This window comes from Sesamum indicum, linkage group LG4, assembly GCF_026168435.1.
Source record: "Sesamum indicum cultivar Baizhima isolate 11 linkage group LG4, ASM2616843v1, whole genome shotgun sequence".
Lineage (NCBI taxonomy): Eukaryota > Viridiplantae > Streptophyta > Magnoliopsida > Lamiales > Pedaliaceae > Sesamum > Sesamum indicum.
In genome coordinates this window covers 5900122-5925162 of record NC_142660.1, presented here as the reverse complement: position 1 = coordinate 5925162, position 25041 = coordinate 5900122, and the positions used below count along the sequence as shown (strand labels likewise).

The window sequence follows — 25041 nt, the reverse complement described above, 5'->3', positions numbered from 1 at the left end:
TATAAAATTATTTACGGCAGTCATAAATGAAGAAATATAATATCAAATCATTCATAAATTTATAATATATACAATAACTTAGTATCCTTTTCATTTACAGTTATATATATTATTATATTATACTATAATAAAAGTGTAACACTACTTATATTTTATTGATACCCTTTTAAATAATAAATGAGTGTATGAGGATGGGTCTATTCTTACCTTTTTGACAGGAAGGTTTTGTTCAACAACTGTATTACTCACCCGCCAATTCTTATGCTGTCAAAGAGTTGTATAAGCGAGGAGGAAGTTACTTCAACATGGACTCAAGCAAGAACACAATCTCTACTACAAGAGTAGATTAGCTTTACAAGAGTTCTACAATATGTTAGTTGTCTATATATGCTGTAAACAAGAACGTTGAAAATGGAGAACAATAACAGAGTTTTAGCAGCAAAGAAGCCAATATGCAAGGTGGTAGAACACAAACACTATTATTACTAGATAAATTAATCAGAGCAGCAAAAACAATGAAGAAATACACTCCAATTAGTCAAAAATCCAATAAAATGAGAACCCAACAACACAACATTAGGGGACAAATGATAAAATGATATGATAGCATACGAATAGTCACCTGCACCACGGAACACCAATACTAAAGCACTTCCAGAAACATCACCGTGGTCTTCTCAACAAGTGTAGCAAATGCAACTGAAAGAAAATTATGTGATGAACTTCATTGGAAGAGTTTAAAAGAAAGATGGAAGACAAAAATGAAAGAAAAAGAAAGAACTATAAATTAGAGGGCGACAAGACAAATTTGATGAAGTTGCATATGCGACGGGTACCATAACATATGTTGGATGAGAAACCACAAATGCAAGTACTTTTACAAAGTTACAAACACTATGTATAGTCCGCAAATAGTGAATCTCATTTCAATTTCATGCTAAACCAAATTTACAATGGCCTGTTGATGAAAAGATGGTTTATTATATGTTTGCCATTTTCAAATTACATTTACCACAAACGTTAAAATTCCTTAATTGGTATACCTCCTAGATTCACAAGACGAGCTCACTGTATCGGACTCTTATATCTGCATCGCCTGCTGAGTAGCTGCAGGAGATAGTAGTTTCAAAATCTAAGCCACATCCTAACAATATAGTTTAACATAGAAAGTGGTATGAGATTACGTAAATGGTCCACCAGTCAATGCAAATTTCACAAACTATAAAATATTGTCCATAGTTTTGTCATTACCGAAAACACAAACAAAAGAAAATTCCAGAGTTGAACTCATTTGGATAGCATCCTATCCCATAGAATATATTACCTAGAAGGAAGATGGCTTGGGGAACAAAAGGAGTACTCGCCGTCTCCCTCTAAGCAGACTTTCAAATATGCGTGAAAGTCTTTCGCAAGTTTGGCGGTGTAATTTTCTTCGTTGCCTGTATGGAAATCAAACCATCTAGACCATCTAGCACGCATCAGAGATTGGTGCAAAAAAAAGTTCAAACATCATTTTATTGCCCCATAAATTTTAAACAAAAAAACTACAAACAAAGTCTATTTGCATTGTTTGAGTTTCAAGAGATTGCAAGATTTCTAGGACACCACAATTTGCAGGCAATCATGACACATAAATGGTTAAAATAGACAGAATAGATGAAATATGACAAAATACAACTGCTGGATCATTTGTTAAGCAAAGAGACAAAATGACACTAACTTCAACTTGATATTATGTTTCACTAGCTTGCTTAAGTTTAGCTGATGTATCCTTCACCTTCACCAACTGTGCAATATGAAGCCGAGTTTTAAGCCTGGATTGAGTAAAACCAGCGAAAACCTCCAATAATTTTTATTACAAGATGATGAGCAACTGCCTATAGAAATTGAATAATGTATTAATTCAGATCCCCAAGATCCGCAAAGAGCTAGAGTAGTTCAATACAAGTTAGTACAATGTACAGATGACATGATGGAGACAGGAAGCACCGAGTTCATGGTGATCCTGATTGGCATCACGGTACCATTCTGGATGATACACAGGTATAGACAAAAGGATACCAATTCAAGGCCTAAACCCAATGAACTCCAATTCTCAAATTGAACAGCCTGCTTAATCATTTCAAAGTTTCAGATCTAATCTATTAACATGTTGCATATTTCAGAGACCAAAATACAATAGAAGGGTTTTGGGGGTAGCTGATCATAAACCAATCTTGAGTAGCATAATCATTCATGATACATGTACTCACAAAGCTTCACAGTAAATTACCAAATGAAACAATACTTAAGCAGGAGCTCATCACTTTTTATCTTACCCAAACTTACTAAAAAAGAAGAATATCACCAATAACGTCTATTGGAAGATTCGTTACAACAAAATATGACACCTTTTCTTGAATATTAAATTACTAAAAGATCCATTGAATTCTAAAAACCATCATATCTGTCAATTGTGTTTCACATATACTTGGTGTGCAAATTAGTTTTAAAAAAAAATATGCTTTTCAATATTTAATTCATGTATCACATACATTTGGCATGTAAATTATTTCAGAACAATTCATGCTTTTCAAAAATTCATTTACACTCCATGTTTCCTGATAATCTGCAGTGTCACAACATTACCCACTAAATGCATTAAAACTCATGCACTATGCATGATCAACCCACAAATTCAGAGCATATGATCTATTATCCTGGCGGTTCTATTACCTAGATCAAAACTAGACCCCACTATTAGCTGACCTTATCCTGCCCATCCTATGCGAGAGTATGGAAGAACTCCTTAATAAGACTGCATCTACAGTGCAAAGCAGATCAAAGATACATGTGAAACGAAGATACAGAAATCTTCTCAACAGCTTTAATTTTCTTAAGCCTAAATAAATCATTATTCACTTAGTATTCTCGCATGCTAATCAAAAAACTCACGGAACAATCACAATACCTCAAGAAAAGCTTTTAACAAGGACTTGTAAACTACTAATCCTTTTAGAGCTTTTCATTTTGGTGTGCATATTGTTTTTCCTTGTCCTTTGAAGGAAACATGGAAGATCCCACAGCAAAAGGATTATGACCACAAAGAGATTATAAACACAAATATATTTCTGGAGAAATTAAAAAAAATAGAACTCAGACCACCTTGAGCAACTTATCATATGAATTCAGAACATAATTTCTTTTGCTAATTATGCACCACTTCTGTCCCACAAGGTTGGTCTGGCATTTTATGTTAGTTCATTGCAAATGTTCTATACTTGGATATAAAGCCATTTATCATTTAATCTAAAGGCACCATCTGAATTTTCCAAACCACCATGCAGAAAAGGCAGTATGTGTTCACACAAATCATGATATGGTACAGACCTCAATTTGAAGACTCATTCCAGTTCATCTGTGAACAAAGCCCATTTCTTCCCCCAGCTCGCCAGTCAAGAAGGCCAAGAAGAATTTCCACAAGACCAACCCTACAACAATTATATGCCATGTTACTATTGCATGACACGGAGAACATGCAACAGTAGATTTATCAGGATGCATATCCCAATAATATTCTAAAAACAGACTCAATCACCCACCCATATCTTAGCCCAGGTGACAGATAATTGCATGTTGTGGGCCGAAAATTACTTTGTATCTAATAAATACTAATTGCATGATTTGCATTACTTATGCACCCATCTTAGAAAATTTATCATGAAAACACAGATGAATTTATGCGCATTGTTGTTTCATTAACCACGTCTGCACATTTCACATGCATAACAATTCTACAACTTAGGGTCTAAAGAGATATTGATGCTCACTTGAGACCCTGTGCAACAAGTGCATCTCTTGCTCGATTCCCTGCAACTACAACACGCTTTAAGGTTTCAAGAGCTAGGATGCTTCCACCTTGCCAACCAATCGCGTTCGACAGAAGTGGAACTACCTGAAGAAAAAGCTCATCAGAACAATACCAAACTTAGCAACAGATGTTTAATCAGATAAACACATCTTTTGTATGATATTTTCTTGGAGGGGAAGAAAGGGGGGCTGCTTAAAACCACAGCATATCTGGGGTGTCCCAATACTAGTGGCTGCCATAGCTTCTGCACAGGTGGTGCTACCTGCAAGCTAATGTAGAACACGTAAACAATTAAGGCGAACTCGCTCCGGAGGAGTTTGTGAATTTTGTGCGACGAACCATCCTCAGATACATAGGTTTCTGAAGCTATTGTTTCTCTGCTTGCTCCATGGGCTACTGCAGACACAAGTTTGGGCACATAACCAAGATATCCAACATGATCTGCAAGAGCGGGGTACATCCTGAGTAAAGAGACCGGGGCAGCAGAAAGAAGTAGAGGAAGTTCAGTGTCAACAGCTTGGCCATCATATTGTGAGGCGGCAACGGATGTAAGGTACTGATCCAGCAGCCCTTCAAGAAATCTCTTGGGATTTCTAAGTGGAAATTTGGGATCTTTCAGGAATAACCTAACATAGATCCCTCCAACCTAGACAGCAATACATGATGTAAGTCATTAAACAGAATTAGCGTTCTTTAGAACATCCATGTAATCAATCAAAAACAAAAGAGTACATCTGCAGCACACAGCAGTTATACCTGAGGTTCATTTCCCATCTCCTGTTGGCCAGAGGCCTGCTCAGGTACATCCCAATCAACAACACGTCCTTTCACCTGTTCACGGTACAGATCCGAAGCCATAGTTGCTATTTGTGCAGACAACGATGCAGCCATTGCTGGAGTCCAGACTAGTTCAGGAGTTTTGTTGTTTGTTCAAGAGCAATCACAACTGCTTCACCAGGACCATCCCTGATTACCGAGACAAGGAAATCAGGCAGAAATCTTGCCAGACTTATCGCCACTCTAGGCCCATGCATAGTCTGGCCAACAAGCTTCCCTAATAGCAAAGCTGCTGCGGCTCTTTGCTGCAACGGAATCTCTTCTACACAAAATTTCCATTTTAGAGCGCAAGATAGAATTCTTAACAAACCGCTATCTATGAGATCAGCATACCTTGTATTGGCAAGAGAACTTCAAGAATGAAAACCAGAGCTTCTGCAAATAACCACATGCATAGGCCACCACCATTTGTTTCCGGCATTTCTTAGAAGGCATGACTGCTGCTAATATGGACCAAATACTTATCCAGGCTTTGCACAAATGGATGCAAGAGTTTAACTGCAGAAACTGTTCACTTTTCTTCCTTCCAGAAAATCCTCCAATTTCCAGCAAATTTCATGAGCGCTGATAGAACTTTCGCCGGAGCCTCCTCCTCGTTAATGTCGCAGATAGAATTTTGGAAAATTATATACAGTAGCAGAGATCTCATATGATGATTTTGGTTTGTCTGACATTACTCATTGCCCTTGTGATGTTCATCTCATGCTTCTTGTTTCCACTTTGGTGGTTAGAGTTGGAACTAAAACGTCAAGTGGAAGACACGGCACATAGAACATGCCTCTTTTCCGTATTTCGCGTTGCAACCTTTGGAGACTAATGTCACCACAGCCCGTTCGCCGTGTTTTGGCAAGAAATTCAAGGGCCGACTCTGAATCTGGGTTGTCTCTTTAGCTCCGTTAGTCCTAACAACCACACTCTCCTGGATTGCTCTCATCAGCTTCATTGTATAGTCAGCACTTTTGTGTTAGATTTGCTAACATCAATTTTTTTATAGCCTGCAAACCACAAGCTAAGCTCACATACCAAACAGAATGAATATAAAACATATAAAGAAAAAATAATAGAAAATTACTGTACATACAGATCAACAGTATCCAAACTCGGTCACCTCTTCTGTTGTTGCTCAACTTAAGGACTGAGAAAGAGTCCCCATTAACATGCGCCAGCCCACCCGACGAGCTTCTACAAATAACCACGTGCACAGGCCACCACCATTTGTTTCCGGCATTTCTTAGAAGGCATGACTGCTGCTAATATGGACACCAAATACTTATCCAGGTTTTGCACAAATGGGTGCAAGAGTTTAACTGCAGAAACTGTTCCCTTTTCTTCCTTCCAGAAAATTCTCCAATTTCCAGCATATTTCATGAGTGCTGATAGAACTTTTGCCGGAGCCTCCTCCTCGTCAATGTCGCAGATAGAATTTTGGAAAATTATATACAGTAGCAGAGATCTCATATAATGATTTTGGTTTGTCTGACATTACTCATTGCCCTTGTGATGTTCATCTGATGCTTCTTGTTTCCACTTTGATGGTTAGAGTTGGAACTAAAACGTCAAGTGGAAGACACAGCACATAGAACATGCGTCTTTTCCGTGTTTCGCGTTGCAGCCTTTGCAGCCTAATGTCACCACAGCCCGTTGGCAGTGTTTTGGCAAAAATTCAAGGGCCGACTCTGAATCTGGGTTGTATCTTTAGCCCTGAAATTAATTAGTCACAGTTAATATGGATTAGCCCAAGTATTTTGCTACCCAATCTCAGAAGAATGAGCCTAATGTCATTCCAAATATGAGAAACAAGGAGAGTCACTGTTTTCAAGATCATTTTCAGCATATGGGCATACAACAGTCGTAGAATTTCTTCAATTAACACTTAGAAAGCAAAATCGCAAATTAGAAACAACAAACAAGAGATTTGTGTAGAGAGAAGAAGAAACATACTCACCCTTATAACGAAATGCATAAAGGAGCTATTAAAAAAAATAAAAGGCTTACCTCCATTTTGATACTGGAACCAACTCTGAGTAGATCAAACAACGCAACAACAGCATTTAACTTCTCTTCAATGCTGAAATCTGCATATTCACTCTCCGTTAGTCCTAACAACCACACTCTCCTGGATTGCTCTCAGCACTTCTGTGTTAGATTTGCTAACATAAATTTTTTGATAGCCTGCAAACCACAAGCTAAGCTCATACTAAGCAGAATGAATATAAAACATATAAAGAAAAAATAATAGAAAATTACTGTACATACAGATCAACAGTATCCAAACTCGGTAACCTATTCTGTTGTTGCTCAACTTAAGGGCTGAGAAAGAGTCCCCATAAACTTGCGCCAGCCCACCCGACGAGCTTCTGCAAATAACCACGTGCACAGGCCACCACCATTTGTTTCCGGCATTTCTTAGAAGGCATGACTGCTGTGCTAATATGGACCCAAATATTTATCCAGGTTTTGCACAAATGGATGCAAGAGTTTAACTGCAGAAACTGTTCCCTTTTCTTCCTTCCAAAAAATTCTCCAATTTCCAGCATATGTCATGAGCGCTGATAGAACTTTTGCCGGGGCCTCCTCCTCGTCAATGTCGCAGATAGAATTTTGGAAAATTATATACAGTAGCAAAGATCTCATATAATGATTTTGGTTTGTCTGACATTACTCATTGCCCTTGTGATATTCATCTGATGCTTCTTGTTTCCACTTTGATGGTTAGAGTTGGAACTAAAACGTCAAGTGGAAGACACGGCACATAGAACATGCGTCTTTTCCGTGTTTCGCGTTGCAGCCTTTGGAGCGTAACGTCACCACACCCCGTTGGCAGTGTTTTGGCAAGAAATTCGACGGCCGACTCTGAATCTGGGTTGTATCTTTAGCCCTGAAATTAGTTAGTCACAGTTAATATGGATTAGCCCATGTATTTTGCGACCCAATCACAGAAGAACGAGCCTAATGTCATTCCAATTATGAGAAACAAGGAGAGTAACTGGTTTCAAGATCATTTTCAGCATATGGGCATACAACAGTCATAGAATTTCTTCAATTAACACTCAGAAAGCAAAATCGCAAATTAGAAACTGCAAACAAGAGATTTGTGTAGAGAGAAGAAGAAACATACTGACCCTTATAACAAAATGCATAAAGGAGCTATTAAAAAAAATGAAAGGGTTACCTCCATTTTGATACTGGAACCAACTCTGAGTAGATCAATCAACGCAACAAAAGCATTTAACTTCTCTTCAATGCTGAAATCTGGATATTCACTCTCCATTAGTCCTAAGAACCACACCCTCCTGGATTGCTCTCATCAACTTCATTGTATACTCAGCATTTTTGTGTTAGATTTGCTAACATCAATTTTTTGATAGACTGCAAACCACAAGCTAAAGCTCAATACTAATCAGAATGAATATAAAACATATAAAGAAAAAATAATAGAAAATTACTGTACATACAGATTAACAGTATCCAAACTCGGTCACCTCTTCTGTTGTTGCTCAACTTAAGGCCTGAGAAAGAGTCCCCATAAAAGCCCACCCGACGAGCTTCTGCAAATAACCACGTGCACAGGCCACCACCATTTGTTTCCGGCATTTCTTAGAGGGCATGACTGCTGCTAATATGGACACCAAATACTTATCCAGGTTTTGCACAAATGGATGCAAGAGTTTAACTGCAGAAACTGTTCCCTTTTCTTCCTTCCAGAAAATTCTCCAATTTCCAGCATATTTCATGAGCGCTGATAGAACTTTTTCCGGAGCCTCCGCCTCGTCAAAGTCGCAGATAGAATTTTGGAAAATTATATACAGTAGCAGAGATCTCATATAATGATTTTGGTTTGTCTGACATTACTCATTGCCCTTATGATGTTCATCTGATGCTTCTTGTTTCCACTTTGATGGTTACAGTTGGAACTAAAACGTCAAGTGGAAGACACGGCACATAGAACATGCCTCTTTTCCGTGTTTCGCGTTGCAGCCTTTGGAGCCTAATGTCACCACAGCCCGTTGGCAGTGTTTTGGCAAGAAATTCAAGGGCCGCCTCTGAATCTGGGTTGTATCTTTAGCCTTGAAATTAGTTAGTCACAGTTAATATGGATTAGCCCAAGTATTTTGCGACCCAACCTCAGAAGAAGGAGCCTAATGTCATTCCAATTATGAGAAACAAGGAGAGTCACTGTTTTGAAGATCATTTTCAGCATATGAGCATACAACAGTCGTAGGATTTCTTCAATTAACACTCAGAAAGCAAAATCGCAAATTAGAAACTGCAAACAAGAGATTTGTGTAGAGAGAAGAAGAAACATACTCACCCTTATAACGAAATGCATACAGGAGCTATTAAAAAAAATAAAAGGCTTACCTCCATTTTGATACTGGAACCAACTCTGATTAGATCAATCAACGCAACAAAAGCATTTAACTTCTCTTTAATACTGAAATCTGGATATTCACTCTCCGTTAGTTAGTCCTAACAACCACACTCTCCTGGATTGCTCTCATCAGCTTCATTGTATACTCAGCACTTTTGTGTTAGATTTGCTAACATAAATTTTTTGATAGCCTGCAAACCACAAGCTAAGCTCATACTAAGCAGAATGAATATAAAACATATAAAGAAAAAATAATAGAAAATTACTGTACATAGAGATTAACAGTATCCAAACTCGGTCACCTCTTCTGTTGTTGCTCAACTTAAGGCCTGAGAAAGAGTCCCCATAAACTTGCGCCAGCCCACCCGACGAGCTTCTGCAAATAACCACGTGCACAGGCCACCACCATTTGTTTCCGGCATTTCTTAGAAGGCATGACTGCTGTGCTAATATGGACCCAAATATTTATCCAGGTTTTGCACAAATGGATGCAAGAGTTTAACTGCAGAAACTGTTCCCTTTTCTTCCTTCCAGAAAATTCTCCAATTTCCAGCATATGTCATGAGCGCTGATAGAACTTTTGCCGGGGCCTCCTCCTCGTCAATGTCGCAGATAGAATTTTGGAAAATTATATACAGTAGCAAAGATCTCATATAATGATTTTGGTTTGTCTGACATTACTCATTGCCCTTGTGATATTCATCTGATGCTTCTTGTTTCCACTTTGATGGTTAGAGTTGGAACTAAAACGTCAAGTGGAAGACACGGCACATAGAACATGCCTCTTTTCCGTGTTTCGCATTGCAGCCTTTGGAGCGTAACGTCACCACACCCCGTTGGCAGTGTTTTGGCAAGAAATTCGACGGCCGACTCTGATTCTGGGTTGTATCTTTAGCCCTGAAATTAGTTAGTCACAGTTAATATGGATTAGCCCAAGTATTTTGCTACCCAATCTCAGAAGAACGAGCCTAATGTCATTCCAAATATGAGAAACAAGGAGAGTCACTGTATTCAAGATCTTTTCAGCATATGGGCATACAACAGTCGTAGAATTTCTTCAATTAACACTCAGAAAGCAAAATCGCAAATTAGAAACTGCAAACAAGAGATTTGTGCAGAGAAAAGAACAAACATACTCACCCTTATAACGAAATGCATAAAGGAGCTACTAAAAAAATAAAAGGCTTACCTCCATTTTGATACAGGAACCAACTCTGAGTAGATCAATCAACGCAACAAAAGCATTTAACTTCTCTTCAATGCTGAAATCTGGATATTCACTCTCCGTTAGTCCTAACAACCACACTCTCCTGGATTGCTCTCATCAGCTTCATTGTATACTCAGCACTTTTGTGTTAGATTTGCTAACATCAATTTTTTGATAGCCTGCAAACCACAAGCTAAACTCATACTAAGCAGAATGAATATAAAACATATAAAGAAAAAATACTAGAAAATTACTGTACATACAGATCAACAGTATTCAAACTCGGTCACCTCTTCTGTTGTTGCTCAACTTAAGGCCTGAGAAAGAGTCCCCATAAACTTGCGCCACCCCACCCGACGAGCTTCTGCAAATAACCACGTGCACAGGCCACCACCATTTGTTTCCGGCATTTCTTAGAAAGCATCACTGCTGCTAATATGGACACCAAATACTTCCAGGTTTTGCACAAATGGATGCAAGAGTTTAACTGCAGAAACTGTTCCCTTTTCTTCCCTCCAGAAAATTCTTCAATTTCCAGCATATGAACGCTGATAGATCTTCTGCCGGAGCCTCTTCCTCGTCAATGTCGCAGATAGAAGTTTGGAAAATTATATACAGTAGCAGAGATCTCATATGATGATTTTGGTTTGTCTGACATTACTCATTGCCCTTGTGATGTTCATCTGATGCTTCTTGTTTCCACTTCGGTGGTTAGAGTTGGAACTAAAACGTCAAGTGGAAGACACGGCACATAGAACATGCCTCTTTTCCGTGTTTCGCGTTGCAGCCTTTGGAGCCTAATGTCACACAGCCCGTTGGCAGTGTTTTGGCAAGAAATTCAAGGGCCGACTCTGAATCTGGGTTGTATCTTTAGCCCTGAAATTAGTTAGTCACAGTTAATATGGATTAGCCCAAGTATTTTGCTACCCAATCTCAGAAGAACGAGCCTAATGTCATTCCAAATATGAGAAACAAGGAGAGTCACTGTTTTCAAGATCATTTTCAGCATATGGGCATACAACAGTCGTAGAATTTCTTCAATTAACACTCAGAAAGCAAAATCGCAAATTAGAAACTGCAAACAAGAGATTTGTGCAGAGAAAAGAATAAACATACTCACCCTTATAACGAAATGCATAAAGGAGCTATTAAAAAAAATAAAAGGCTTACCTCCATTTTGATACTGGAACCAACTCTGAGTAGATCAATCAACGCAACAAAAGCATTTAACTTCTCTTCAATGCTGAAATCTGGATATTCACTCTCCGTTAGTCCTAACAACCACACTCTCCTGGATTGCTCTCATCAGCTTCATTGTATACTCAGCACTTTTGTGTTAGATTTGCTAACATCAACTTTTTGATAGCCTGCAAACCACAAGCTAAGCTCATACTAAGCAGAATGAATATAAAACATATAAAGAAAAAATAATAGAAAATTACTGTACATACAGATCAACAGTATCCAAACTCGTCACCTCTTCTGTTGTTGCTCAACTTAAGGCCTGAGAAAGAGTCCCCATAAACTTGCGCCACCCCACCCGATGAGCTTCTGCAAATAACCACGTGCACAGGCCACCACCATTTGTTTCCGGCATTTCTTAGAAGGCATGACTGCTGTGCTAATATGGACCCAAATATTTATCCAGGTTTTGCACAAATGGATGCAAGAGTTTAACTGCAGAAACTGTTCCCATTTCTTCCTTCCAGAAAATTCTCCAATTTCCAGCATATTTCATGAGCGCTGATAGAACTTTTGCCGGAGCCTCCTCCTCGTCAATGTCGCAGATAGAATTTTGGAAAATTATATGCAGTAGCAGAGATCTCATATAATGATTTTGGTTTGTCTGACATTACTCATTGCCCTTGTGATGTTCATATGATGCTTCTTGTTTCCACTTTGATGGTTAGAGTTGGAACTAAAACGTCAAATGGAAGACACGACACACAGAACATGCCTCTTTTCCGTGTTTCGCGTTGCAGCCTTTTGAGCCTAATGTCACCACAGCCCGTTGGAGTGTTTTGGCAAGAAATTCAAGAGCCGACTCTGAATCTGGGTTGTATCTTTAGCCCTGAAATTAGTTAGTCACAGTTAATATGGATTAGCCCAAGTATTTTGCTACCCAATCTCAGAAGAACGAGCCTAATGTCATTCCAAATATGAGAAACAAGGAGAGTCACTGTTTTCAAGATCATTTTCAACATATGGGCATACAACAGTCGTAGAATTTCTTCAATTAACACTCAGAAAGCAAAATCGTAAATTAGAAACTGCAAACAAGAGATTTGTGCAGAGAAAAGAATAAACATACTCACCCTTATAACGAAATGCATAAAGGAGCTATTAAAAAAAATAAAAGGCTTACCTCCATTTTGATACTGGAACCAACTCTGAGTAGATCAATCAACGCAACAAAAGCATTTAACTTCTCTTCAATGCTGAAATCTGGATATTCACTCTCCGTTAGTCCTAACAACCACACTCTCCTGGATTGCTCTCATCAGCTTCATTGTATACTCAGCACTTTTGTGTTAGATTTGCTAACATCAATTTTTTGATAGCCTGCAAACCACAAGCTAAGCTCATAATAAGCAGAATGAATATAAAACATATAAAGAAAAAATAATAGAAAATTACTGTACATACAGATCAACAGTATCCAAACTCGGTCACCTCTTCTGTTGTTGCTCAACTTAAGGCCTGAGAAAGAGTCCCCATAAACTTGCGCCACCCCACCGACGAGCTTCTGCAAATAACCACGTGTACAGGCCACCACCATTTGTTTCTGGCATTTCTTAGAAGGCATGACTGCTGTGCTAATATGGACACCAAATACTTATCCAGGTTTTGCACAAATGGATGCAAGAGTTTAACTGCAGAAACTGTTCCCATTTCTTCCTTCCAGAAAATTCTCCAATTTCCAGCATATTTCATGAGCGCTGATAGAACTTTTGCCGGAGCCTCCTCCTCGCCAATGTCGCAGATATAATTTTGGAAAATTATATACAGACTTACAGTAGCAGAGATCTCATATAATGATTTTGGTTTGTCTGACATTACTCATTGCCCTTGTGATATTCATCTGATGCTTCTTGTTTCCACTTTGATGGTTAGAGTTGGAACTAAAACGTCAAGTGGAAGACACGGCACACAGAACATGCCTCTTTTCCGTGTTTCGCGTTGCAGCCTTTGGAGCGTAATGTCACCACAGCCCGTTGGAGTGTTTTGGCAAGAAATTCAAGGGCCGACTCTGAATCTGGGTTGTATCTTTAGCCCTGAAATTAGTTAGTCACAGTTAATATGGATTAGCCCAAGTATTTTGCTACCCAGTCTCAGAAGAACGAGCCTAATGTCATTACAATTATGAGAAACAAGGAGAATCACTGTTTTCAAGATCATTTTCAGCATATGGGCATACAACAGTCATAGAATTTCTTCAATTAACACTCAGAAAGCAAAATCGCAAATTAGAAACTGCAAACAAGAGATTTGTGCAAAGAGAAGAAGAAGCATACTCACGCTTATAACGAAATGCATAAAGGAGCTATTAAAAAAAATAAAAGGCTTACCTCCATTTTGATACTGGAACCAACTCTGAGTAGATCAATCAACGCAACAAAAGCATTTAACATCTCTTTAATGCTGAAATCTGGATATTCACTCTCCGTTAGTTAGTCCTAACAACCACACTCTCCTGGATTGCTCTCATCAGCTTCATTGTATACTCAGCACTTTTGTGTTAGATTTGCTAACATAAATTTTTTGATAGCCTGCAAACCACAAGCTAAGCTCATACTAAGCAGAATGAATATAAAACATATAAAGAAAAAATAATAGAAAATTACTGTACATACAGATCAACAGTATCCAAACTCGGTCACCTCTTCTGCTGTTGCTCAACTTAAGGCCTGAGAAAGAGTCCCCATAAACTTGCGCCAGCCCACCCGACGAGCTTCTGCAAATAACCACGTGCACAGGCCACCACCATTTGTTTCTGGCATTTCATAGAAGGCATCACTGCTGTGCTAATATGGACACCAAATACTTATCCAGGTTTTGCACAAATGGATGCAAGAGTTTAACTGCAGAAACTGTTCCCTTTTCTTCCTTCCAGAAAATTCTCCAATTTCCAGCATATGTCATGAGCGCTGATAGAACTTTTGCCGGAGCCTCCTCCTCGTCAATGTCGCAGATAGAATTTTGGAAAATTATATGCAGTAGCAGAGATCTCATATAATGATTTTGGTTTGTCTGACATTACTCATTGCCCTTGTGATGTTCATATGATGCTTCTTGTTTCCACTTTGATGGTTAGAGTTGGAACTAAAACGTCAAATGGAAGACACGGCACACAGAACATGCCTCTTTTCCGTGTTTCGCGTTGCAGCCTTTTGAGCCTAATGTCACCACAGCCCGTTGGAGTGTTTTGGCAAGAAATTCAAGAGCCGACTCTGAATCTGGGTTGTATCTTTAGCCCTGAAATTAGTTAGTCACAGTTAATATGGATTAGCCCAAGTATTTTGCTACCCAATCTCAGAAGAACGAGCCTAATGTCATTCCAAATATGAGAAACAAGGAGAGTCACTGTTTTCAAGATCATTTTCAACATATGGGCATACAACAGTCGTAGAATTTCTTCAATTAACACTCAGAAAGCAAAATCGTAAATTAGAAACTGCAAACAAGAGATTTGTGCAGAGAAAAGAATAAACATACTCACCCTTATAACGAAATGCATAAAGGAGCTATTAAAAAAAATAAAAGGCTTACCTCCATTTTGATACTGGAACCAACTCTGAGTAGATCAATCAACGCAACAAAAGCATTTAACTTCTCTTCAATGCTGAAATCTGGATATTCACTCTCCGTTAGTCCTAACAACCACACTCTCCTGGATTGCTCTCATCAGCTTCATTGTATACTCAGCACTTTTGTGTTAGATTTGCTAACATCAATTTTTTGATAGCCTGCAAACCACAAGCTAAGCTCATAATAAGCAGAATGAATATAAAACATATAAAGAAAAAATAATAGAAAATTACTGTACATACAGATCAACAGTATCCAAACTCGGTCACCTCTTCTGTTGTTGCTCAACTTAAGGCCTGAGAAAGAGTCCCCATAAGCTTGCGCCACCCCACCCGACGAGCTTCTGCAAATAACCACGTGCACAGGCCACCACCATTTGTTTCCGGCATTTCTTAGAAGGCATGACTGCTGTGCTAATATGGACACCAAATACTTATCCAGGTTTTGCACAAATGGATGCAAGAGTTTAACTGCAGAAACTGTTCCCTTTTCTTCCTTCCAGAAATTCTCCAATTTCCAGCATATTTCATGAGCGCTGATAGAACTTTTGCCGGAGCCTCCTCCTCGTCAATGTCGCAGATAGAATTTTGGAAAATTATATACAGTAGCAGAGATCTCATATAATGATTTTGGTTTGTCTGACATTACTCATTGCCCTTGTGATATTCATCTGATGCTTCTTGTTTCCACTTTGGTGGTTAGAGTTGGAACTAAAACGTCAAGTGGGAAGACACGGCACATAGAACATGCCTCTTTTCCGTGTTTCGCGTTGCAGCCTTTGGAGCCTAATGTCACCACAGCCCGTTGGCAGTGTTTTGGCAAGAAATTCAAGGGCTGACTCTGAATCTGGGTTGTATCTTTAGCCCTCAAATTAGTTAGTCACAGTTAATATGGATTAGCCCAAGTATTTTGCGACCCAACCTCAGAAGAACGAGCCTGTCATTCCAATTATGAGAAACAAGGAGAGTCACTGTTTTCAAGATCATTTTCAGCATATGGGCATACAACAGTCTTGGAATTTTTTCAATTATCACTCAGAAAGCCAAATCGCAAATTAGAAACTGCAAACAAGAGATTTGTGTAGAGAGAAGAAGAAACATACTCACACTTATGACGAAATGCATAAAGGAGCTATTAAAAAAAATAAAAGGCTTACCTCCATTTTGATACTGGAACCAACTCTGAGTAGATCAATCAACGCAACAAAAGCATTTAACTTCTCTTCAATGCTGAAATCTGGATATTCACTCTCCATTAGTCCTAACAACCACACTCTCGTGGATTGCTCTCATCAACTTCATTGTATACTGAGCACTTTTGTGTTAGATTTGCTAACATCAATTTTCTGATAGACTGCAAACCACAAGCTAAGCTCATACTTAGAAGACACACAACATTAATTATAAGACATGCTAGCTCTAAACAAAAATCCCCTCACCACAAGAACAAAAGAGTTAAACCACACTCCTACAACGTCCAATGTGAAGTGAAAAAAACTATCACCTACCTTACACACCCACTCCCATCCTCTAGGAAATTGGGGTAACTTAACATTACTAAAGTATGCAATAAAATCTTTCCCAATGACTCGAATAAGCATGCACACAAGCTTTAAAATATAGCTTATTCCCCTACACCGAAACCATGACTACCCTCAAGCATGTCTCAGTCCAAATACACAAATTATCCAAGTAGCAATTCTCAAATATCCTTTCATGTCACTCAAGTATATCCCCTATACTAATAAGACTTAATAGTATAAGAAGAGCGAGCAATACTGAGACAAGCACTTGCAGTACAACATACAATATTCAACACACAAGTATCCCATTGACTTCATCAAAATAAAATGAAACAAGTCTCAACACTCTCACAAAGGTATGAGTGTAATCACTAATCACTCCACTCAAGTGTTTAAGAATTTGGGTTCCACTCAAATCAATACATAGAATGCCATTACCATAGGCTTGCTTGTGAATCAAATCTCCTCCGCCAACAAAATGAAAATTAATACATGAATCAAAGGGTCTTTTCAAGGGTTGTAATGGGGCTTAGGACAAGGTGTGGCAAAAGATAGGCCGAATTGGGGCTTATGAATTCAAAGGAGCGATGCCGACCTAGTTGCTTATCTTCCAACCTCATTGCCTTTCAACTCGATTCAAGTAATTTGAACAATCAAACACCTCCAATTTTTTCGTTTTCTATTTCTTTTTCTTCTTTTTCTTCTCAATCTTTTCTTCTTTCCTTTCCTTTTTTCTTCTTTTTCTTCTCCTTTTTTTTCCTCAATCTTCTTCTTTCCTTTCTTTTTTTTTCTTTTGTTTTTTCTCAATATTTTCTTCTTTCCTTTCTTTTTTTCTTCTTCTTTCTCTTCTCCTTTTTCTTCGTCTCTTTGTTCTTTCTGTTTCATCATTTGTTTTTCATTTCCTCGTTCCATATCTCTTTTTCTTTTCCTTGGGGATAGCAGTGCATCATGTCAATTTACAAGCAACCAAGCCAACACCATCCCCTTAAATGGGTTCAAAAATCAGTTCAGGAGATAATCAAGAAGGGGATGATTCAGCTTATGACGTGGTTTAACCAACAAAAGAAAAGCCAAGGCTCAAATGAGTTATTCTATGGGTGAATTCAAGGTAGGCTCTTTTGAGGTAATGGGGTATTCCTAAGTGCCCTTATCACTTTCATGCACCAATCTTACAAGAATGCGGACTTAAAATGCATTACACAAGCAAGTTCTAGAATGGACACACTAAGTTTGATGCCCTCGATCAAAAGAAATGTAGCACTGTTTAAATGAAAGTGCTTTGGTCCAAAAGCTCACACAAAGGCTTTTGTGTTGATTCTTGAACATTGTTCATTTGATGCAGTCAATGGAACACACTTCACACTACTTTTTTTTATATGCCACTAGTGCTAGTCTCTCCTGCTTATCTCGACTTATACCAAAAATTCCTCATAATCTAAGGGATAAGACAAGACAACAATCAAAAAATTCAAGTGCTACTACAGGATAATTCGCATATTTTTCTCAAGACACTAACTTCCTTCACAAGTTTCGGTGTTCACTAAAAATTGTCAACTCCCAAATAAAAACTTTTAGTCCCCACACATCCACATTCCAACACATTAATTCCCCTACTAATCTAATTCAATTGTCGAATTGAATATTGGGCTCCAATCTCTTGTTACTTTATTACAAGAAAGATTGTTTGGCAAGTCACTCTAATCCAATAGGAGTAATATGTCATAATACCTAGAGAGCACAAGCAACAATAAATCAAAGTTTTGGAAGTTCCAAGTCATATCTTCCTTTAATTTTCTGAAACAAGTCTTCCATAACTAAGTTCTACAGAGATTTGCACCTCTTTCTGATATAATTCAATTGTCAAAATGTATTAATTAGAAACAATGAGCTACAGAAACTAAAGAAAAGATAAATTCAAGCATAGCAAATCTTTTCTACATATGAGAATTGCGAAACTTACCTATTAATCACAAAGCAAAGATAAAAATGCAGCAAATTTCATGCACCTCACAAACAATAATCAAAAAATGACAGCCATGTAGAGCTGTGGCTGCCGCTATCAAGGGGTGCACATGCGAGGCAAGAGCTATGACCTCCACCAGCCTACCTTATCTGCATTGCCATTGCTAAAAAAATTGATTAAGCAAGTAGTAAGTATACATACGAAATGGTGACTAACCCAGTGACAATAAAATAAAACTTAGAAGATATCTGCAAAAAGGTAGCAGTTACTTATCTCAATATAAATCTTATATAGTGTCCACGCAAAGTAATGCTCAAATTTTGCAATGCCTTTTTTGGATATTATATGTAAAACTTAAGCACACATGCTTCTCAAAATCCCACCGTATGCAGTTGGCCGATTAACACTCAGAATCAACTCACAATCTTCAAAAAGCTCAAGATCCTCATCAGCATTAGAAGGCTCATTTTGAAGCACCATATTCCTACATGATATCAAGTTTCAACTTCAAATTCAAATAAGATCTTTTTATATTTGTGATACTGAATAAATAGTTTCTCGGGCAAAGTAATCTACCAAAGAGGAGCCTGTGCTCTAAAGACTTCATATATTCGAGCTTTAGGCCCCAGAGCACAAATCGAATCTAACCCGCGTATATTGGCACATCAAAAGGACCATGTTTCTTTCTTACCAGCCCTACAAATGATCACATGAAAGTTCAAATCATAAGTCACAGTCATATTTTTCATTCCATGTCCTACAGAATGGAATACCAGTATATCCATCAACTTTTGATCAGCTAACTTGGAAGAGTTTCATAAACGTAATTTTCAAACAACAAATTATCTTTAAATAGTAATATCAACTGCAGCCAGGAAAAGTGTAAAGTAACAAGACGGCAGAAAGTACTCAAATATAACAATTATGGCCAGCCGTCAACTGCAGTCAGGAAACGTGTAAAAAATAACAAGTCGGCAAAAAGGACTCAAATATAACAATTATGAATAAACAAGCAGCCCAGTGTTTACTTTTCTAATATTTATTCCATGTAGGATGGGGCATCACAATCATTTTGTCGGGGGGGTTCCAGGGGTAGCTCCCACATGCCAAACAGCTCTTCATGCAAACTCCCACTATCCCAACTGGCGATCGGTTTTAATACAATTGTCAAGTCCCAACCTATATTGGATGCACAAATTGCCTCCAAATCACAAAGTGCAACATGAAACTGTGCTATAAACAACTTGCCCAAGAAGGGGACGAACACTGGATTTTCTATCACTAGTAGATGTCATATTGACATCCATAGATGGATAATTCATAAACACATTCCACCGATCAATTCTCAAATAACACATTCCGGACACAAGAAATCAGGATAAGGAAAATATGAGTTTCCGCCAACTCACAGAACTATGATAATAACTCCAACAGTTTAGCATTCTTAAACTTGCACAATTCTTGCCGCTATTACTAAAATTTTATGTCATGTACCTTGTGATTGTATGAATCCGCCAGATAAATTTGACCCACATTTCCGCAAAAGACTTCTAAAGGATGTTGAAGAAGAACTTCAGAACCTACTCCATCACAGTCTCCGAACTGAAACATATAACACAACCAAGCTAACAAATAAGTTCAACATCCCATCCAACTAGTGCAAAGATCGATAAGATTCCAATTGGTTAGCAGACATACCTTAAATAAATTGTCAGAGAAAATCGGATCACCACCAGCGAGTAGCCTCGATCCCCCTGTCCTTAAGCCAAGTGCCCGAATAGAGCTACTCTCACTATCAGCGATATATGCTTCCTTTAAATCTATCAAAACAAACAAGTGAAAATACTGCATGAATTAACAATATTGCAACTAGCTTTGAATTTTTACCACGTACCAGGTGACAAAGTAATTCCAGAAGGTTGCGCAAATGAAGTGCTCGCAGAACTGTATCAACATAAAACAAAAGTCTCAAAAAATCAGAAAAACCATTTGAAAAAGATCACGGAAGTTTTTGAAAATTTCAGTTGCGCCTAAAATAAGTGCAGATGTAAAAATCAAATTCTCCCTAATCAAACACAAAGAACACCAAAGACAAACAAGTGCCTCTTAATAGGTGTTGTAGTAGCTTTCCAATCTTATTTCAACATTGTTGAGAATCAAAGAATTGATTCTTCAAATACTTGTAAAATTACAAGACAATCTAAGTGATTTTTGTGATACTTATATGATTTGATTTTGGAAGAATTTCTTCCAATTTCCATTATTGACATATGCGATTCACCACGGATGTCATAACCTCAAATCAAGTTACGATAACATAATTTAGCCTTTTGGACATTTGTGTTGTGTATGTAGGCCAAATGAAAAAACCACGTATCCTCGTCTTTTATTTCTCTCTTCACATATCTAAGATCTTGTCCATGGAGCATGTTTTAGGGCCAGCTTGGATTTTGCCGTAGCATGTATTTCATGCATTTCATTTCTTGGTGCACATTGATTATTGTACCACTAAACTTTCCAATTGCAGCAAGAGGATGTTCCATTTTTGTTGCATATCCAAGACTTCAAGAAAAGTTTGACTTTGTTGTTCAAGTTGAACATTTCAATCAAGATCTCCATGTTCAGCTTGAGGAACAATGTTGAGAATCAAGGATTGATTCTTCAAATAATTGGAAAATCACAATAATATATATAAGTGGTTCTTGTGATATATTTATGATTTGATTATGGAAGGATTTCATTCATTTTCCATTATTCATATATATAATTCACCTATATAAATAGGTGGACATTATAACCTCAAATCAAGAGAGAATAACATAATTTAGCCCTTTGGACATTTGCCTCATGGATATAGCCATATGGCGCGAACTACGTAAATCCTTTTCTTTTGTTTCTCTCTTCATTTATCTAAAATTTTGACAAACATAACAGTAAAACATCTCACAAACTAACAGCCCATTACCTGAATATGCTAACATATTTTGGTTCTAATTAGCGTTGGATAATGCATCCATCCCCCAAGGCAATGGTTTAAGAGGGTAATAACCTTAGCATATACCGTCTATTGGATAGCATCACATGCATTTAAAGGTAAACAATCACATGATAATCACCTATATATTTAATGAAAATCAGAGCCATATAATATGTTAAGTCCATATTGCGATGTATATGAACGAAAATAATGCTCAAATGATAGAACATTAGCTCTGCTTTTCCTATTATTACGATTATTATCACTATTGATATTATTACTACTACTGCAACATCAGCATTATTACATTTATCGCATTATATTTTCTCTGTAATTATTAGCAAATCATAAAACAGAATGGAAGTAGAGGATCATAATATAAAAGGACTAGTTTCGGGTCCCTAAATAATACGGCATACTAGAAAGCGATACATTTTTTTGCCACAAAACTGCACAGTGTGCTATCACGACGACATCATTATATTGTTTAGCTAATTCAGTGTCATGCTTAGCCATAAACAAGTAGCTAGTTTTAGTTCAAAACTGCTGATATAACCTAATTTCAATATCCAACAGAGATACGGCTCACATAAAGTAAATTTGTATAAGAAACAAGGATCATTACTCCCACTGTTCATAAACCAGAGCATTCTCAAGAAGAACATGAAAGATCATAAAAGATGTAATAAATAAACACAAACCACAGAATGCTGCCAAACTTAAAATGTAATTGCACAGGTATCAAGAGACTTTCGCAGACACACTAGTAACAGAAAACACATACAGTACCTGGCACCATTCAAATTTCTTTCATAGCCATCACCACTGAAAGCTCTGGTAGTTCCATCTAATGTATTATGTTTCCAGATCTGATGCTGCCCAGCCATTGCAATATAAACATTTTCGTTTACAGGCTCAAAGCAGACATCCCAGGGGGAATTGAGGAGCTGAAAATATAATGAGAATATAAGTTACATATTGATGCTTATAAGTGTAGTCTGTGCTCTTAAGTGAGTTTCATTTCTTCAATATTAATAACTGGATAAGGATGTTATTTTCCCTTCAGCATTAAGACCATACTCATGATTTATGGTCCATTAATAATTTTATACTTCTAGTTCAAAAAATCTTGCCTGAGTTGTTCCTGATCCTCCTCCTTGGTAGTCAGAATCTTTGGTTCCGTTTCCAGCAAGGGTCCGCACAGACTCATCAACAAAATCAACCAACCTACAGTAGTAGAAGATTAATGCAATAGCAAATTATAGATTAAGTTTGATACAAATTCCCTGCAAAGTAACTAATGCTAGGACCCTTAGAAAATTATAAAGAATGATTAACAACTAGGAACAATGAAAACAGATGAATGCTCTTCTGATTGATTTTCTTAAGGTTCCCAAAATGGAACAGAAATGGAAAATGGTGTTAGAAAATATAACAAAGACAATAAAAATATCAATGTTTGGAGGGGAAGCAGAAACCAGAGATAAGGTACTCTTGGTAATGGATAAGTATGATATATCTATTCTACCTTGTTTGAAGCAAGAAAGATTATTAGTAAATTTATTGATGTCCCATATATGTTTTACCAATAATTGACTAAGACTTGTTTAGTAGTTGATTTCTTCCTTTCTCACATTCAAGAAGGGAAGAAAATTACAGGCTCGGTCATCTCCATTTATACTTGCCCTATTCTTAGTCCAACCAAACAAAGTACTTACTTGCTATTTACTTCAACTTCCCTTCCTCCAGTTTTCAGACAACAAGCATCACAATGCGGAACACACAATGCCGAGTAGAAAAGAGAACAAGCATAACAAGGTCCTAAAATGTATGCCGTCGCTCCAAAATTTCTAACTTCACTAGTATCAGAAACAGGAAGACAACTGCAATATGCAAAATGAAATCACGTAGGAATACTGCTACCTTAGAGCATGATTTTCAGTGTCAGCCACATATAGGAGGTTCTTCTTCGGGTTGTAAGCAAGTCCCTGTAAAAGCAAGTAACAAATTGATTATGACTTCAAGCAAGTAAAAGAAAATTAAATTTCAGCTGGATAAAATGCAAAAATAAAACCAGCAATTACTCTTGTAAGAATCGAGGAGATACCAAAAAGATAATGAAAAACCATTACCTGTGGGCGGTTGAACATGGCATCATCAAAATTACCAAGTAATATAGTAAAAAAGAAGAGTTGCAAAAAAAAGAAGCATAGATAAGAAGGGTGGGCCTGGTTCTTAATTAATGAGTAAACAAAAGTCATAGAAAATGATTTCACAATTGTTTTCAATGAATAAACATTCGTTGGACTAACTTTAAGACACAACCCATAACAGATATCAGTTTCTTCCTTTTTTTATCAAAATTATCATTCCCCATGCCATAAAAAATCACGACTCAACCATAAAGCCCACAAATTAATCACATGCAACCACAGATTCACAAATGTTCACATCCACAAAAAAGATTCAAGCTAAATAACACCATAAAAAGTTAAACAATTACAGAAATATAAAAAAATTAAGGAGCTAAAAATGATACTTACATAGATACAAACATAGAGAAGAGAGAAATCGGCAACTTAATTTCTTTTCCTTTTTTCTTGCCCTTTCTTCTCTACTGCTCCGGCTTTTCAAACCCTAAACAAATGAAATGAAAAATCCAGAGGTGGAAACATGTGAGTGTAGATGCGGTTTGATGGTGGGCTCGAGTAAAATGGTGGGAAGAGAACACTAGTTTTGAGGGTTTTTACCAAGTATTCTTTCTTGGATTTTTGTGTTGCACCACCGCCATTGTTGCTTCTCCTCGGTGCGCTGATTGGTGAACAAACCCATCTTCGCTTTCATCAACCGGAGTAATAAACCCAAATGAAAACCCTCAAACAATCCGTTGATTTGTCAGGGTTTTAAGCAGTGGGGTTTTCAGAAAACTCTTCGGTTTCCCCCTGCTTTTCTTCTCTCTTTGTTCAAGATTGCAAGATCCTTCAAGAATCTCTCTCTTTGTCACAGCCTGCTTGATTTCATCTATAAATGGTTCTTGTTTTCGCATGGTTTTCTTGGAATTGGAGGGTCTCGTGTTATATCTGCTCCTTTAGGGTGGTGTTGTGGTATATTTGGAAGCAGTCGACTAGAAGTAGAAGACTGCTGGCCGGAGAGAAGGCGGCCTCTCTCGGGACATGGCAAATGGCAAAATTTCTCTTCTTTCTTTTTTATTTTGGGGGTAGGTTCAGTAAGAGCAGAGGAGATAGATACACGGAAACGAAGACCTTCCAGCACAAATACATACATATATAGACCGGGGCCAATTACAATATATTATTTTCGTTCTTTTTGATTTATTTCTAAATACAATCAAGAAAGGAGGTAAGAATAATTTGGTTTGTTTTAGAGGATTGTTGGAAAATTAAGAAATGAATTTTATGTTGTTTTACTTTTGTTTTTGGCTTGGACAATTGGAATATTAGCAAAAATTTCATTCTTTTGGTAGTTTATTTTATTTTTCTTATT

At 37.6% G+C, this 25041-nt stretch overlaps 1 protein-coding gene across 12 annotated transcripts; it reads right to left on the bottom strand.

The window, feature by feature from the left end:
* On the bottom strand, nt 1-24794 carry LOC105179765 (protein SUPPRESSOR OF QUENCHING 1, chloroplastic-like). Of its 12 annotated transcripts, none has more exons than XM_088879535.1 (26): nt 19137-19258; nt 16232-19044; nt 15345-15940; nt 15037-15233; nt 13836-14742; nt 12940-13541; nt 12632-12828; nt 11744-12337; nt 11437-11633; nt 10557-11142; nt 10249-10445; nt 9362-9956; nt 9050-9250; nt 8170-8754; nt 7860-8056; nt 6944-7565; nt 6683-6859; nt 5769-6388; nt 5021-5682; nt 4607-4949; nt 4113-4496; nt 3810-3934; nt 1325-3470; nt 1044-1107; nt 623-699; nt 1-264 (listed from the first exon to the last, which is right to left on the bottom strand). In XM_088879535.1, the coding sequence occupies exons 20-23, from the start codon at nt 4739-4741 to the stop codon at nt 3371-3373; spliced, it is 744 nt and encodes a 247-aa protein (XP_088735661.1). In that variant the 5' UTR covers nt 4742-4949; nt 5021-5682; nt 5769-6388; nt 6683-6859; nt 6944-7565; nt 7860-8056; nt 8170-8754; nt 9050-9250; nt 9362-9956; nt 10249-10445; nt 10557-11142; nt 11437-11633; nt 11744-12337; nt 12632-12828; nt 12940-13541; nt 13836-14742; nt 15037-15233; nt 15345-15940; nt 16232-19044; nt 19137-19258; the 3' UTR covers nt 1-264; nt 623-699; nt 1044-1107; nt 1325-3370. The 12 variants fall into 12 exon arrangements, with proteins under 12 accessions (XP_088735661.1, XP_088735660.1, XP_088735662.1 ...); XM_088879534.1 differs by lacking the exon at nt 1-264 and having other exon boundaries at nt 461-699; nt 1325-1468; nt 3370-3470; XM_088879536.1 differs by lacking the exon at nt 1-264 and having other exon boundaries at nt 461-699; nt 1325-1459; nt 3370-3470.
* Nucleotides 24795-25041: the final 247 nt, after the last annotated feature.

Bases quoted from the DNA above. Each gene is read 5' to 3' on its own strand.
- LOC105179765 (XM_088879535.1), bottom strand. From the start codon at position 4,741: ATGGCTGCATCGTTGTCTGCACAAATAGCAACTATGGCTTCGGATCTG. The intron at 4,497-4,606 runs GTATAACTGCTG...ATTGCTGTCTAG, and splicing joins AGATGGGAAATGAACCTCAG to GTTGGAGGGATCTATGTTAG. The intron at 3,471-3,809 runs GTGAGCATCAAT...TAATTGTTGTAG, and splicing joins CTTGTTGCACAGGGTCTCAA to GGTTGGTCTTGTGGAAATTC.